The sequence below is a fragment of the Triturus cristatus genome, chromosome 2_1, assembly GCF_964204655.1.
Source record: "Triturus cristatus chromosome 2_1, aTriCri1.1, whole genome shotgun sequence".
Classification (NCBI taxonomy): Eukaryota; Metazoa; Chordata; class Amphibia; order Caudata; family Salamandridae; genus Triturus; species Triturus cristatus.
The window spans coordinates 122,408,214-122,425,980 of NC_140581.1; the positions used below are offsets into that span (position 1 = coordinate 122,408,214).

Sequence of the window (17,767 nt, forward strand, 5' to 3'; positions counted from 1 at the left end):
CATTACCAATGCTTCCCAATGACTTCTTTGTGTCTTCATGTATCACAGTATTAAACACTGGTTGTCCTTTAACTGGAGTAAGCTGTAGAAGATCCCCAAAAACTATAACATGTTTTCCACCAAATAACACGTCATAGTCTCTTCTTAGAATTTGCTGCATTCTTAAATGCACAAAGGCAAGCATTAAGTTTGATACCATGCTCACCTCATCAATAATGAGAACTTGCATCTTCTTCAACACTCTTGACACTTCAAAGCATGCTTCTCCTGTTAGCTTGTTGTATTCTATTTTGTTCTCATGCTCCACTGGTAACATTAGCAAACGATGTAAGGTCATTCCTTTTATGTTATATGCTGCTAACCCAGTTGGAGCAGTAACAACACAAGACAAAGTTGAATCCGTTTTTTGCTGTAGGTAGCTTCTGATGACTTTTATTAAGAAACTTTTTCCAGTTCCAGCTTGTCCGCTCACATACATCCTGATTGGTTCAAATGATGTGCATGAGCACTCTTTTTTTTCATGTAGTAATCCGTGATCAATTTTGTTTCTGATCTCTTCATAAATTTGTTGCTGTTCTTCATTCAGTTGTTCTTCCAAATTTGGTAAGTCTAATAATTCTTCTTGAGCTTGATTCATAGCCGTTTCCACTTCAGTCATGGCTATTGCAGCTTCATTTTCTACGATTGGTTGTCCAAGGGGATCTTGACTGAGCGTTCCTGAACTTTGGCTGTCTTGAGAACTGTCTCTAGCTACTTCAGCTGCAATTGTAGCTTCCTGTTCAATTTCTTCATTTAACATTTGGACATAATTTGTGAAAGTACTGCATTCAATCGTATCTTTACATGCATTAAATGAGTCCTCATAGCTCTGGAATTCTCCAAGTAGTTCATCCTCTGAACGCCATGGTTTGAACAGCTGTAAAAGTGCCAAGTAGTAAAATTCCTTTTTGTCAGTAGTGTCGCAACTCAGCTTCCGGTGATTTATCAAACTTCCTTTTGTTTGCTTCACCAAACATCCTTCCTCACCACTGACTTTATATTTTCCATTGTTGATGTCTTCTGTGGCATTCCGTTTAAAAATGTAGTTCTGCAGCACTTCATAGAGACACATGTTTTCAAGGTGATGACTTCTTTTTGGGTAATATGTGTCCAACATGTTTGTTTTTAAAATGTCTGTACTTTCAGGTTCAAACTGTGCTAAATATTCAATTTCTCCAACAGATTTCAGTACCCGATTTCTCATTGCTGCAAGGCCTAAACTTGCCCAAATTATTCTTCTTGATTTCGAGTAGAGACTTGCAGAAGATAACCTATCTGAACATTCGTAGGATCCAATTTCTCGATGCGATAACATCTTTAAACTGAAACTGTATAGCTTCTTACTGACAGTCTTCTCGTGAGAAATCTCTTCCCACATTTCTTTCAATTCAGTCTTTTCTGATTTAGTAATGTAAGATGTTACATATCGAGCAACAGCAATGGAATTGTCAGATACATACTGTATATCCATGTTAGCATTCCACATGGATAAAATGACTGGGTTGTAGTCATTTATATATTTTGATTCTTCTTTTCTTTTTAGGTTGTAGGTATTCTTAGGTGATTTTCTTGTAATAGTATGTCTCACAGCTGACATAAAACTGTTTACTCTTCCTTTTGAAAGAACAGGTCTAGGAAATCCAAATCGACATTTAGTGTAGAATTTATCTTTGCTCTTGTATTTCCGTCGACAGTATTTTCCACACCGATGACTTTGGAAACGTAAAACTTGCTCCTTTAACTTTTTCTCTTCTGTGCTTTTTGGTATAGCCTTAGTCAAAAAGTTAGATCCTCCCTGTCTTAAAAACACATTCAAATTGACACCTTTCACACCACAGGGATGAAGATGGACAGCACCAGCATAAACACTAATGAGAAGATATAAATCAGACACATTTATTCAATAGTTCATAAAATAATGTACAGATACAAAAAATATATGTATAAAATCAAATAGTTAATAATAAAGAACAAACATTATCATCATATCAATGTACATATAGTTAAACAGTTATTTAAAAACATTCAGTCTACTCTTGATCGAAGACAAAAAAGACATACAAATTAATATATACAGTAAGACATAAAATTGGGAACAACATCAAAAGGACAAAATAATAATGATAGTCCTATTGGCTTGAGGAAATCACCAAATCACAAAATTTCTCAAATGTGACCAAAGGTATTATCATTCTTAGATATGTGTCACATAAACCAATAATCAAAGATTTAAGGTGGTTTCCTCTTTCAAGAGCATCGACGCGTTTCGGTGGGCCAAGATTCACAGCCAACACCTTCTTCAGGAAAAGCACATTAGAGTCCCAAAAGTAATTATCATTAAAATATCGGAAGGCAATGTCCGTGTGGATCCTGCCAATGGTTCTGTATTATTCAGTTTTTAGTCTCAGTTCCAGGAAAGAATCTTCACTAGTGAACTCACTTGTGTGGATAAAGTCCGGGTCTAATTAGGCCTCAAGACAAAACTTCTTTTAGTTAGGTGCAGTTATATTTTCAAATAAAAGATTCACGGGAGACCTTGGATAATGTCTCAGCCGCGGATTACCGTGCCCTCATAAGGTGTGGGTAGACCAATATCCCATACCGATAAGTGGTGCCGAATAAAGCAACTTGGTTCAGGCTTGTTACGATGTGCACGGTACGGTTTTCTTCCTTCGGCTTTTTGGTATAGCACATGTTGCATATTCTTCAATGAAAGATGATAAAACTGCTTCATCAGCATCTGTTCCAAATTTTGGGGCATCCTTGATCCACAACAGCATATGAATATGAGGAGCACCTCTTGCTTGGTACTCTTTTCTCCAAAAGAAATCCACAACTTCTCCAAGAGGTGGATTTTTTTTATTGCAGATGAAGCACATCATAGCCTCAAATCTATGATTGAAATATCTGCAAACATTTACCGGATCCAATGAGCACAGTTCTCCTGCTGTCTTATATTGGATGTTTTTAATGTTTGAATTTGCCTCTCGTAGAAAATCCAGTAAATCATCCCAAGCGTACTCAGCACAGCTTAGGGTAAGGAACCATGTTGGAGTTCCTAAATTCCGTAACATGCATTTTAATTCACCATGGCGTCGGTACCAATATTCATTTGTCCCACGCTGACAAGCCATCAGATTGATCAGTTGTGTTTCCAAATGATCATCTCGGTGCTGCACTTTCTCCATAAAATCCTTAGCAGACACATTTTGTAAATGTACTCCACTTTTTAAAATGTGATTTACTGCATAAGATAATGCAGACAAGTCGCTTTCAAATAAAAGATGGAACAAATAAGGAATACTTTGACGAAATCTTGGATCTTCTGCATATAGTCTTGTAGTCCGATACTCAGAAGCTGGAATCTGTTCTGGACGTTCATCGTATCGTCCTCCTTTTCCTGTAGGAAACAGCTGGGGAAAACATCGAGCTTCCAAGCTCTCCTCCCATACACTCACGGGAGTTCCTTTTGCTTTCTTCATCTGAAACAGATCAATAGTGTCTCCCATAACTTCTTTTGAATGAAGAGGATGTATGCTAAAATGTTCATAAATTTCTTTTTCCTTTGACTTGTCCACTTTTTCAATTTGACCAGTTGGTGTTTCTGTGTCTTCTTGTAAATCTTCTTCTTCTTCTTCTATATAAATTGATTCATACCATTTATTATTTTTTTTCAAATACAAATTTGCTCTTTGTACTTTCCGTACATCTACCAGCTCCTGTCAAATCTTCTTATTCTTTGTAGGTACACCATTAACCAGAATTACTAATGGTTCACTTTCCAAAGTATCTGCATCAATAGTTTCCATATTTTTTTTCAAATCCAAGGGCAAATACACCACTCTTCCTTTTAAACCTCTCAGTAAATCAGAAGGAGGTAATTTACCAGTTTTTGGCTCCATACGTACTATGGTCTGGAACGGATGAACCCATTGAATGAGTATAGACTCATATGTATTTAATTCAGAAAGTTCGGCAGGAATAGCATCCAATTCTAAATTATTATGTACAGCTCTGGTCGGCATTTTATTTTCTTCTAACTTGTTATAACAGTATTTACAAATACGTTGATCTTCACCCAAATCAAAACAATTTTCCAGAAATATATATGTTGCAAAATCCTTCCACTTATAATTATCTTCTTCTTCACTTTTTCTGTAGAGATCAACATTCCTGGTTTGTTTTTTATAATGACTTCTGCGGCAACAAATACAAGTAATATTTGGTCTTTCATTAGAGATTATTGCAAATTTTGTGATTTGATCATCAAATTTCTTACTTACAGAGGGTTCTACATTCTCTTCCACATCTTCCTCGATAACTGTGTCATTACCTGCACTCTCTTGTTATGGACCAAAGTAACTAAACTGAATTTCATCAGTAACCTTCTCTACATCTGATACCGATCCACGGAACAGAGCCCTATTCAATTCATCTAACTTTATTGCTGGACTTTTAGCAAAATACAATCGTCTCACAAACTTTCTCATTTCAGTATGATGAACTGCCAGCATCCTAAAATGGTGAAAAATACTTTGACACACTTTCCTAGATAGACAAGCCAGAGAGTGTCCTTGCAAACCAGTATTCTCTCTCACTCTGCATGGATCTAGACTTTGAAGCACCTTAATCTTCTGTTTAACACTTTTTTTACTATATTCTCTTAGAAACTCACGAAATTTATCAATAGATTCCTGACGCACAGTGCAAATACTACTACAATTCCAAGTATACACTGGGGCTTTAGGACGTCTCCCCATAACCTCATCCGCCATCACTTGTTCCTCATCTCTTGGAACCATTTTCTCCTTCTCCATTATACAACCATTTTTCACTTCATAAGCACGACCTCTGGTGTCAACTGCATTCAGCAAACTATTACTTTGAAGATAACTCTCTTCATTAAAAAAAGGTTCACTACTTGAACTATGCATCCATTCTCCTAAAAACACTTTACAAAAGTTTGTTCTTTTCACTAGTCTTTTCCTTTTGCTTTGTGATTTCAGTACATTGACCATTTTATCTAATGTACGCATCCTGTTCAAAATTAAAATAATTAGTTTCCTTTTTAATTCTAAAGCCTTTGCTACAATGGCTTCAATTTCTTTTTTTCTCTTATAAAAATTTTGCTTTTTTCTTATATTTCTTCACATCCTTTATCAAATTGGACATAACTCTTCTCTGAAACATTTTTCTACGAATCTCTTTAAACGCTGTTTTTCTTTTTAAGTTAATCTTTATTGTTTCTGAAGGTATATTTGCATTAACTAAATGCTCAATTTTTTCCTGTTGTTTTCTATTTAAAACATTATTTCCAGTACAGACATTTTGTACATTTTTCCTTTTTTTGAAGATATTTTTTAAAAATTCTTTTGTCTGCTTACCAGAAGACTTTCTCTTTTTCCCAACATGAGCATCTCCAACTAACTTAGGTCCTCCAGTTGTCTTCAAATATAGATTTTTTTTCTGGTTTTTCCTTAGTCTGGATTTTGTAGGCATCTTAAATTTTGTTCACTGCTCTTCAGCAATACCTGAAAGAAACTAAAAAAAAAATTCCTTTATTTTATTTAAATATATTACTATATTTTTTATGATCTTTTCAAATCTTAAAATACTATGTACCCCTTTCCTACAAGTGAAAATCACAATAAAACCATCACAAATTAAATATCTAAAAACAATTCCTGTGTGCACAGAGGCTCATGGTTTGATATTAGGCACAAAATAACATTTCTTTGCCAATTTGAAAGCACATTTACTACTCTTTTTTTGGCAAGTGATAAGTACTTTTACAGTCTGACACATTTTCAATCCACTTTTCAGAATCTGAAAACAGCACATGCCCAAACAGCTTTTTGAGACCAGGAACATGTGTAACCTGGGTGAATGACTACACTCCAGCAAAGGCAACCAGCCTTAGTGTTGTTGAATGTATTTGCATTACTCACTGCAACCTCAAACACCACTCGGTTGTGAATACTATGCATGATTCTACAGGATAAGCAGCTGGGTGTGTGCTAAGAGTCTGCTTCTGCCGAAAAATAGCTGCCCCTTTTCTACTAATGCCAATCTAAAATTACCAGAGTAATACGCAATAAATCTCTGTCAACAATTCCTCTTTGCACACAGAGTCATGGTTTGATATTAGGCAGAAAGCGAAATTTCTTTGCCAATTTGAAAGCACACTTACTACTCTTTTTTTGGCAAGTGATAAGTACTTTTACAGTCTGACACATTTTCAATCCACTTTTCAGAATCTGAAAACAGCACATGTCCAAACAGCTTTTTGAGACCAGGAACATGTGTAACCTGGGTGAATGACTACACTCCAGCAAAGGCAACCAGCCTTAGTGTTGTTGAATGTATTTGCATTACTCACTGCAACCTCAAACACCACTCGGTTGTGAATACTATGCATGATTCTACAGGATAAGCAGCTGGGTGTGTGCTAAGAGTCTGCTTCTGCAGAAAAATAGATGCCCCTTTCCTACTAATGCCAATCTAAAATTACCAGAGTAATACGCAATAAATCTCTGTCAACAATTCCTCTTTGCACACAGAGTCATGGTTTGATATTAGGCAGAAAACGAAATTTCTTTGCCAATTTGAAAGCACACTTACTACTCTTTTTTAGGCAAGTGATAATTACTTTTACAGTCTGTCACATTTTCAATCCACTTTTCAGAATCTGAAAACAGCACATGTCCAAACACCTTTTTGAGACCAGGAACATGTTTAACCTGGGTGAATGACTACACTCCAGCAAAGGCAACCAGCCTTAGTGTTGTTGAATGTATTTGCATTACTCACTGCAACCTCAAACACCACTCGGTTGTGAATACTATGCATGATTCTACAGGATAAGCAGCTGGGTGTGTGCTAAGAGTCTGCTTCTGCAGAAAAATAGCTGCCCCTTTCCTACTAATGCCAATCTAAAATTACCAGAGTAATACGCAATACATCTCTGTCAACAATTCCTCTTTGCACACAGAGTCATCTTCTGATTCTATGCAGAAAACAGTATTCCTCATTCATACCAGTACACCTTAATTTATGGTGAAAACATAGTCCATAATATTTTACATGTTTCTTACATTTAAATTTCTCCCAAAACACAAATTGAAAAACACAAATTCAACAAAAGGAATTCCAATTCTATTATTCATTTCTAAATTTACCACATACATCCCCTCTCAAACTCTTAACTCACCTTTAAAATTAGTTAGTTGTGAAAGAAATGTGGCACTCAAACAGCAGATTATCAGAGCCAGGATCTCTGTTCTGTACACCTCTCTCCTCTCAGCAGAACCAGATAATGGCAATGTTTCCCTCTCTTTTTCCACACATATACATGTTAATTACAAATCTCAGTGCTTCCCCCTTTTTTTCAAATGAAATCACACATTTCTATTGGTTGAAAACCAACCCTTTTCCAAAAGTACCCTTCCCCCAACTTGACTTCTGCCTGCTACCATAGCAACAGCTCATGGAACACTGCTGTGTGGAGTCAGGTCAGAAGTTCACCACACAATGTTTCATTTCCAAAGAGCAAGAGTGCTTGACTTTTCAAACCTAACAGCAAATCCATAGTAATGTTCTTTGGTAACACATTTTTCTGTACCAATACAAAACATGCTTCTATAAATTTACACATACAGCCTAGTTTTTAGTGTAGAATGGTGTGAAACAGCCAATGAGTTCTTTTTATTTAAAAAAAATATGTATGCCTCCATTTCCAAACTCTTTCATTTTTTTTCCCCATTCTACTGAAATACACCTCCTGAGTGCATCCAGATCTCCTTGGAAGATGTTCACAGTGTGGATTGTAGGGCACAGCTATGTCTTCTGGAGTGAAAAGTATGCAGAGAAAACAGGTATGGTGAGAGACCTTGCTTTGCCAAATGTAGACATTAAATGGATTGGTCAGAGAGGGTTAAAGTGGCACCAATTGATGCCATTGGTGAAATCCTTCATGCAAATCCAACACCCTGACCTCATAATAGTGCACTGTGGTGGCAATGACCTAGGCACTTTGACTGGGGTAGGTCTGGAAATGCTTATGAAGGAGACCTTTGCACAACTGTTTTCACTTTTCCCTAAAACTGCCTTTGCGTATTCTAACATATGCCAAAGGCAAAAATGGAACTGGTCCAATCAATTTTGTCCACAGATTGACAAAGCAAGAAAGCACGTCAACAAATCTGTTTCTGCTTTCCTCCGAGACTATGGTATGGGTTCCATTTACCACAACAACTTGCGTTACAACATGCAAGACATTTATAGAGGAGATGGTGTACACTTCACTGATGAAGGGAACAGAGTCTTCCTCTTGAACCTTAGACTCTGCATCGGTACTTACTTGTAGGTACCACTAAAAAAATCACTTCATAAACACAACGGCTCTTTTTAGAGCCCCCTAATATCTAAACACTTAAACCTGAATTTTATTTCTTTTTTTATTTTTTTTTCTGCCGTACGCGTACGGTAAGCTTACCGTACGCGCACTCCGCGATTTTTTTTTTAAAATTAATAAATGTATTTTTCGTACTTTTGTGTCCTTCTTTGACCCCCTTTCAAATGTTAGGGGGTCTGTAACTCTCTTCCCTGCCCCCTTTTCATGTTATCCACCTTTTTTTTCTGTGTGAAACACACGAAATGGCGGCCGACACTTCCTGATTTCGTCCGATTCGAATGTTTACAGTCATGGGACAACCAATTAGATTTGAGGTCGCGCACGGCACCGTACGCGTACGGTAAGTTTACCGTAAGCGCACGGAGCGCGCTTACAGATATATATATTGATTTAAATGCTATTTTCTCAGGAACTACTGAACAGATTTACACCAGACCTACAAAAGGCACATCCTTGACCTACGGACTACCTCTCTGCCAAATTATAAGTAATTCTGTTCAGCCGTTCGGGCTATAGCTCGGACTAAAGGTCCTATGGAAAAATGCATGGGGAAAACGCGTTTTGGGACCCCCCTTTTTTCTTGGCCCCCGCTTGACGAATCACCCCGAAACTTTCAGGGTCGGAGCGGAGCGCCCCATTAGTTTTGAAAATTTCGCGAGGATTCGTCAACCGGCGCCAAAGTTATTCAAAATAGAATTTTGAGATTTCCTATGGAAACACGGTCCTAACTATAACTACCTACTGGCGACCGCCAGTAGGTAATATATAATATATATATATATATATACTCTTTTCCAACAAAAAAATAAAATAAGGTTCAAGCCTAGTTGTTTTTAGAAAAACGTATTTTCCCTTTACAAACCAGGTTTAAACTACACAAACTTTAAACATTCTAAAGTTATGGTCATACCTTTCATTTATAATTTATCTACCACCTTCACATTTTTATAAGTAGCGGAACTTGTTACACACTCTTTTCAGCTCGCTAACTAGACAACACTAACTATAACACGCCACTCTACCGTACACTGTGTTGTGACAAATAATGTAATTTGAGAAGTTAGGAGTGTTGTTATTAATGCTATGATTTCACATGCTATAAGTGATGTAGTATGCAAGGGTATAAACAGTGGATGGAAAAGGCATGAGGTATAGTTAAAGTGGTGTGAGTGAGGTGAGGTGACAACACTGTGATCGGAGGTGCACGACTTATAGTAATTTGAAGGTGGAGCATAAATTATAAATAGAAGTAATAGTTATAACTTTACAATTTTTTATGTTTGTGTATTTTAAGTTGGATTGTATAGAAAGTATTCAGAAGGTAAATCTAACTATAAGTTATCCTTAACATTTCTTTTCTTTCATTCGATGTTAATGGCTTTTATTTTTTTAATAAAAATGTGTTTCAAATTGCAGTGGTGAGTGTCATAAAGTGTAGTGTAGTGCGGTACAGTGAAGTGTTATAGAGTCTAGTTTCGTAGAGTGGAATATTGTAGAGTAGAATAGTGGAGTGACCTAGCATACAGTGGAGTAAAGTGTTATACAGTGGAGTGGTGGGGTGTGATGTATCGTGAAGTGGAATATCGTAGAGTGGAACGGCGTGTTCTACAATGTAGAGGTGTGTCGAACAGTAGAGCTGAGTGTTGTACAGTGGAATGTTGTTGGAGTATCGTGAAATCAAGTGCGGTGGTGTTTAGTGTCATCGAGTACTGTGGTGTAGAATGGCGTCGAGTGGAGTGGCATAGAGTGGAGTTCAGTGGAGTAGAGTGTCATTTAGTTCAGGGTTGTCAAGTGTAGTGTCGTGCAGCAGAGTGGTGGAGAGTCTTGTACAGTGTAGCATTGTACAATGGAGTATCATTATTTGTGAGAACACAGTGCATGGTGAGTTATAGTAAGTGTTGCCTGGTTAGCGAGCTGAAAAGAGTATGTAAAGAGGTCCGCTACTTGTAATGATTTGTAGGTGGTGGATAAATTGTACATGAAAATTATAACTATAACTTTAGAATTTTGAAAGTTTGTGTAGTTTAAACTTGGTATGTATAGGGAAAATAAGTTTTCCTAACTATGACAAGGCTTAAACCTTTTTTTTCCCATTGAATTACCATGGATTTTATTAATTTTTAATAAAAATGTTTCAAATCGTAGAGTCCAGTGTTACAAGTGCAGAGTTATGTGGAGTGTCGTACAGTACAATGGAGGAGAATGTTGTAAAGTCTATTGTCAGACAGTGGAGTATTGTAGATTGGAATAGAGTGGAGTAGAGTGTAGTAGCATTTCGTACTGTGTAGTGAAGTGTTATATAGTTTAGTGGCATTGTGTCTCATATAGTGGAGTCAAGTATCGTAGACTGGAGCAGCAAGTTCTACAGGGGAATGGCGTGTCAAACAGTAGAGTCGGATGTCATAGAATGTTAGAGAGTGAAATAGAGTGTTTTAGAGTTGATTAGGGCAAAGTAGAATGCCGTAGAGTAGAGTATCGTCAAGTGGAGTTTTGTAGAGAACAGTTGAGGAGAGTGCTGTAGAGTGGAGTGCTGTGTCATCTAGTGGAGTGGTGTATCGTAGAGCGAAGTGGAGTGATTTGTCATTGAGTGTCATATAGTGTAGTACAGTGGTATAATGTAGATGGGCATAGAGTGGCATAAAGTGTAGTACAATGTTGTAGAGTGGAGTTACATACAGTGGAGTACAGTCTCAGACAGTGGAGCTGAGTATAGTACAGTGGCTTAGAGTGGGATAAAGTGGAGTGGCGTGGAGCATACTGGAGTAGGGTACTGAAGAGTGGAGTAAAGTGTTATCGAGTGGAGTAGCATTTCGTAGACTATTGTGGAGTGGCGTAGCATACATTCCAGTAAAGTGTCATTAACTGGAGTACTGTGTTGTACTGAAGAGTTTAATGGGGTGTCGTACAGTTTTGGAAAGTGATGTAGACTACAGTAGAGTACTGTGGTATAAGGTCTATGTTATAGAGTACAATGGCATAGAGTGGAGTGGCTTACAGTGGAGTACTGTGTCATAGTAGAGTGATGTGCAGTGGCATACAAAGAGTTGCGTACAGTGTTGTACATTGGAGTAGAGTATCATAGAGTGGACTGGAGTGTTGTACAGTATAGTACAGTGGAATGAAGGGGTCTAGACAGGAGTAAAGTGTCGGAGAGTGTTGTAGAGTAGCATTCAGTACAGTTGTGTGTGAAACAATGGAGCTGCTGTGGATGTTGTATAGTAGCTTAGAGTGAGGTAAAGTCTCTTACAGTGGAGTAGTTTCTAGGGGAGTGATGTAACGTTGTGTGGAGTAAAGTACAATAGAGTGTATGGGTGTGTCGTAGAGTAGCGTGGAGTGTACTTGCTTAGGTAGTAAACTGTTATAAATTGAAGTGGGGTCTCGTAGAGTAGAGTGCTGTGTTGTATAGAAAAGTGTTGTATACTGGAATAGTGTTGTACATTGGAGTGTATGGGCATAGAGTGGAGTATAGAGTTGGACAGTGGAGTGTACGGGATAGAGTGGAGTAGAATGTCGTGGAGTGCCATGAAGTGTGTTAGACTTTTATAGAGTGGAGTTGTATATAGTAGAGGAGAGTCTCATACAGTGAAGCTGCGTAGAATGGAGTGGCGTACACTGTAGTGGCTTAGAGTGGATTATTGGAAAGTGAAGTAGCATACAATGAAATAGCGTACCTCGGAATACTGTGGAATAGCATAGAGAGAAGTGGTGTACAGTGGAGTGGAATACAGTGGAATAGCAGAGTGAAGTGGTGTACAGTGGAGTGGCATAGAGTGGAGTAGGGTACAGTAGACTGGAGTAGAGTGGGGTGGTATACATTGAAGTGGCATAGCGTAGAGTTGAGGAATCTTCTAAAATGGAGGGTCATCTCATACAGTAGAGTGGATTGGAGTGCTGTGTCATACAGTGTTGGAAACTCGTAGAGTTGTATAATAGAGTGTATGGGCATAGAGTTGACTGCAAATTGAGTCTACGGGGATATAGTGGAGTTCAGTAGTGTTTTGAAGAGTGGAGGAGAGTACACTGGAGTGGCATAAAGTGGAGTAGAGTAACATAGACTGAAGTCATGTATAGTGTAATAGCATACAGTGGAGTGGGGTAGAGTGAAATACCATACAGTAGAGAGACAAAGATTGAAGTTGTGTACAGTGTAATAGCATAGAGTGAAGTGACATACAGTGAAATAGCATAGAGTGGACTACAATGGAGTGGCATGGAGTGGAATTGTGTACACTGGAGTGGCTAAGAATATAGTAGCATATAGTGTTGAGGCATAAAGTGAAATAGTGTGAAACGGTGTACAGTAGAGTGGCATAGACTAGAATATATTGGAGTGGCATACAGTGAAGTGGTGTAGACTGCTTTAGTGGCATATATTGTAATGGTGTAATAGCATACAGTGGAGTAGCGTAGAATGGAGTGGTGTAGAGTGGAGTGACATACACTGGTATGGCACAGAGGGCAGTGGCATACAGTAAAATATATAGAGAGAAGTGCCATACATTGGAATGATATACAGTGGAATGGCATAAACTGAAGTAGCGTATAGCGGAGTGTAATACAGTGGAGTCGTGTACACTGAAGAGCCGTAGAGTGTGCTGGCATAGAGTGGAGCTCTGTAGAGTGTCATAGCGTATAGTGAAATGGCGTAGAGTTGAGTCTCATGCAGTGTAGAGGGGAGTGGCACAGAGTGAAATAGTGTATATTGGAGTGGTAAACGGACTTGTGCGAAATTTAGCAGCACAGTCGATTATGGTGTGCAGAGTAACGCAAATCAGCAAATTACACTGCCTTGCATTTCTCCACATTTACTAATCAGCATAGGGCCACGACGATGACAAGCCACTATATACTTGGGTAATGGCTGTTTTTAGAGAATGAAAAGGCAGCCATATTGTTTTTACTGCACTTTGGCTGTGTTCAGTGTTAGGACCTTACACATGGGTAAGTAGTAGGTCCCTACCGATAACCACTTTAACAAAGTGGTAATAGGTAGGGAAATGTCTTTATATAATTTTTTATATATTCAAATACGTTTACGGCCATGTACCGTGGTAATTTCACAAACATTTGTGACATTCCGTGAAAGTACCGCAGTGACATATATCACTAACTTTGAATGCCTTATAACTTAAAAAATACTTACCCTACTTAACTGCAGTACCCAAAAAGCATCATCTCTGCTCATAATGTAAAATCCTGCCAAATTTCATGTATATCCATTCAGGCATTTTCATTCCACATCAAATACAGTAGTCTATGCAAAATGATTTAGGGGTAAAATGCTTTTTGAGAACCCCTTTTATCTTTGCACCTCCTTAACAATTCACCACACAATGTACATCATCTTAAAATGTAGAAAGTGCTATAGGTCTGGAAAGTTTTGTGGTGGTCCGTCAAATGGGTGAAAAGTTATTAGGGAACTAATATCCGAGGAATTCCTATCTTTGGGAGGACTAACTATAACTCCAGAGTGGCAATCCGATTTCATGTGATTTGTTTCTTTTCATCTGTTATATTTGTTATGTATTTGTTTATTGGTTTACATAATCATGTGGCCATATATGTGTAGCAAATATAGTAATTCTGAAACTTTACATATGCAGCCTACTATATTTTTTGGGCTTCCTTGCTAATTTTAATAGGATTGTGCTACATATGAAGCCCAAAGTGAATGAAAGCCAATCATGTTGTTATACAAATTAAGATTATTTTTTCTTAATCGCTAATTATCATGTTCTCCATACAGTAGTTTGTGTAGCTCACTGCTAGGTCACTTTTCAATTTTGCTCCATAGGAGTACATAAGTAAGATGGTTTTTGTTTGGCTTGTTGCACACATTTTTATTTTGTGAGCCAGAGAGCATGCAAAGAAAGCTTATGTGATGATTGATACAGTCAACAAATATGCAATATTCGAGGATCATGAAGAACAGTTTTATATCAATCACATAAGCACTTTAGTGCCCCATTTAGATGTAGTAAGCGCTAAATTAATGCTGCAGTACAATACAATACACTTGGTCTCTGAATAGAATAATAACTTGGACATTATTATTTTTTGTGTGGCTAGTTTTCTAGTGGCAGCCATTAGGATCAAAAAGCAAGCCCCCCTCAATGAAATGTTTTAAGTTTTTAAGTGGATTTTAATAACAATTAATTTGTTTTGTACTGTTTAGGTTTTGTACTGATTTCTGTAAATCTGAAATTGAGTGTTTTTATGGTGTATGTTGTGATTATGTATTTTTTGTGTCTTTTATGATTTTAACTAATCGAATAAAGAGTATTTGACTGACTGACTGAATAACTTGGACAGTAAAACAAATGTTCATTGTAGTTTATTGCATGAACTTTTTTAACAAACTTTCCTTTTTTATAGAGTGAAAGAACTGAAGAAAGGAATTAAATGTTGTGCTACTGTCACAAGTCGAAGTCGGACCGTTGGAAACTCCTCTCCAAAAAGGGTCCAAAACCAGTCATTTGTACATCAAGGGGAAAAGAACTCTCCTAAAAAAGTCAAATTGGGCCAACAACAACCTCAAAATCCTTCTTTGGTTCCTTCAAAACTCAAAGCATACCCCTCAGTGTTCCATCCTATGAACGTCCCTCTCGCCTCCACTCCTAAGGCAGTCAAGAAAGGAAGCCCTGTGAAAGGGAACTCCAGCCAACCCTGGCTCCACCGCACCACTCCAATTAAAGGCTTTCTTAAATCAGGGAAGCTCTCAAAGAAGAGAACTGAGGATCTGGCATGGCATGCAGGCAAAGGGAAGGGAATTGCTGTTGGTATCACAGCATCAGTCGCAAGGGAATGTGACCCCAGAGACGAGTTTAGTGAGCATGAAAGTTCTCCGAGAACCCAGAAAGTGCAAGCTGTTAGGCCAGTGCTAAAGCAAATTGTACCCAGGAATAGGTTGTCCTTTGAGGACATTCGTCACTGCTTGTCTGATTGCAGCACCACAATCAATTCAAACCATCTTATGAAGAAAGACTCTGAACTGGAGACAAACTACCTCCCACTGCAGAAGGAAAAGGAGCAGCATCTACGGATCTACCACAAACAGTTTCAACAGCCTCCTATCTTACAGCAAAAATTGAAATATCAGCCTCTGGAGAAGTTCTTAGCCACGTATAGACCACAAGAGATTCAACTTCAAGATGATAAAGATGTTCCGCATCAAAGGTCTGTGCTTTCAGAAGCTGTAACCCAGCCTGAAGACTTAGATGATAGTGATTTTAGTGAGGATTCTTTTTCATATAATTTCAATCAAAGTAAAAAGAAAAAGAGAGGCAAGATTGACCATAATTGTCATTCATTTTACCTACATGATAAAGATCTTGAAAGCTTGGCCGATCATAAGCTGGCTACTGAAGACCAGCTGTGTTCCATTAATGGAGATGCACAGATGCAAGATAACAAACAAAGTGACAGGTGGTGTTTTACCAATGAACCATCCTTTCCAAAGAATACAAATATTGAACAAGATAGTGCTAGGTTTCGATGTCATCGGTGTGTTGAAGAGGATTTTTCTACTTCTCCTTTCCCGCAAAACAATAACACACCAGAAAAACCATATTCCTATGAAGAGGATTTTGCTTGCAAGTGGAAAAACTGCAAAGATTTCCAAGCTGGCGTCAAATACAGTATCAATAACAAATGGCAAGTAGATTCCGATGTCAGTCTATCATTAGACGAAACCTACAACTCCTCTCTTGCTAATGTCTTGGAAAGCAATGTCCTTGAAAATAAACAGAGAAAAAAGGATGGTCATGCCTTCATGGAAGACCCTTTAGAAGAGCAACAGTGTTCAAGAGAAGAAAATAGACAAAAGGAGAAGGAAACTGGGCATTGTAAGATGGCAAATATGTCAAATGGATTCATTTCTGGCTTGATGGACCCTCTCAGTGTATCACTTCTTGAAAGCGAAGCAAGTACATCTTGGGATGAAGTGCCTCTCCACCAGAGTCAAGAAACATACCTTTTGCTAGATCAAGGCCCAATAACCTTGAACACAGATAGTACAGCAGATTCCAAACTCTCTCCAGAGGGAAGTAAAGCATTGTTATCATCCGGCACTATGTCAGAGTTTATTAAACAAATACTAAAATATGATAAGTTCTCAAAGCTTCAGGCTGCACTAGAAACCGACAGTGAGAGGACACAACAGACCTTTGACAGTTCAAAGTCTTTTTGTAATTTTGAAGATTCTGGGCCACCCGCGAGCCATCCTGCCTCTAGCACTGATAAATACTTAGAAGCAGCCAATACAAAGTCTTGTTTGTCAATGAGAGATGGCAAGAATGAGTTTCTGAATACAAAACATGAATTAAAAGAATCTTTTAACAGTAGGCAATACGATGCAGACACAGAAGAAACTATTCTCAGACTAGACTCCCCAGAGAAATCTCCCAATTTCGACACCAAAGACAATCAACTCAACAAAGAAACTCAAGAGACCTCTATCAGTGTGGCCTCTCTGGGCAGCAGCATAGATGACCGAGTACATAATTCAAATAGATCTCCTTCCTCACCACCTTTCTGTCATCAAGATAAGGAGAGTAAGGCTTGTGATCAACATAAAGAAAAAATCTTGCCGGACCAATTGCACTCTTGTTGCAACGAGATCAAAAGTTTGCAACACAAATTTAAGTTGTCTCTTCCGAGTGAAGAAACTGGGATAGTCAGCAATAAAATAGTTCCAACGGTTTTTGTGCAGGACAACCTCATTACAACAGAACATGATATGGGTTGTCTAGATCATATCACCGGTTATTCTACAATACAGAACTCTCCTAAACAATTGTCATCCACAAGCAGCCAGACGGGTATATCTGAAATGCTGAGCAACAATGAAAAAACCCTTGGAAAAGCACAGTAAGCTAATAGTCCTCTTTTTCAATTTTAAGTTTTTGGATATGCATAACCTTTCACTTGTTTCTGTCTGATTGCTGATAGAGGGCACACATATATAAAAGCCGTCAAAGGTTCAACTGTTATTTCTACTCAGTGTTTGCCTGCCACATACTCACTCTGATTGTGTATCTGATTTATTTGTTACACTAATCATTGCTAGCCAGTTCCAAAAGGCAAGCACAGAAATGTGGAAATTTGCTCCCGTACGATAAGCACTATGTTTGGAACATATTTTCAACTTTCCAGGGATCCCCAAACAATCCTATTAGACATCTACAAAAGCTGTACTTTTGCAGGAGTGTTTATCTTAAATGTAGGCATGTAAAAATGCACGAGGTGGAAATACCGCAAACCAAAAACTGATATAAATGCATATTTGTGTGTTTAACTTTTTTTCTTTCTCCTGGG

At 38.0% G+C, this 17,767-nt stretch overlaps 1 protein-coding gene across 4 annotated transcripts in view; it reads left to right on the forward strand.

The window, feature by feature from the left end:
* The window catches only part of KIF24 (kinesin family member 24), a 372,810-nt gene that overhangs the window by 293,299 nt on the left and 61,744 nt on the right, over positions 1-17,767 (forward strand). For all 4 annotated transcript variants that reach the window (XM_085628651.1, XM_085628684.1, XM_085628662.1 and 1 more), the window contains exon 11: positions 14,828-17,320. In XM_085628651.1, the coding sequence (XP_085484777.1) occupies positions 14,828-17,320 (2,493 nt within the window). The remainder of the gene's footprint in view (positions 1-14,827; positions 17,321-17,767) is intronic.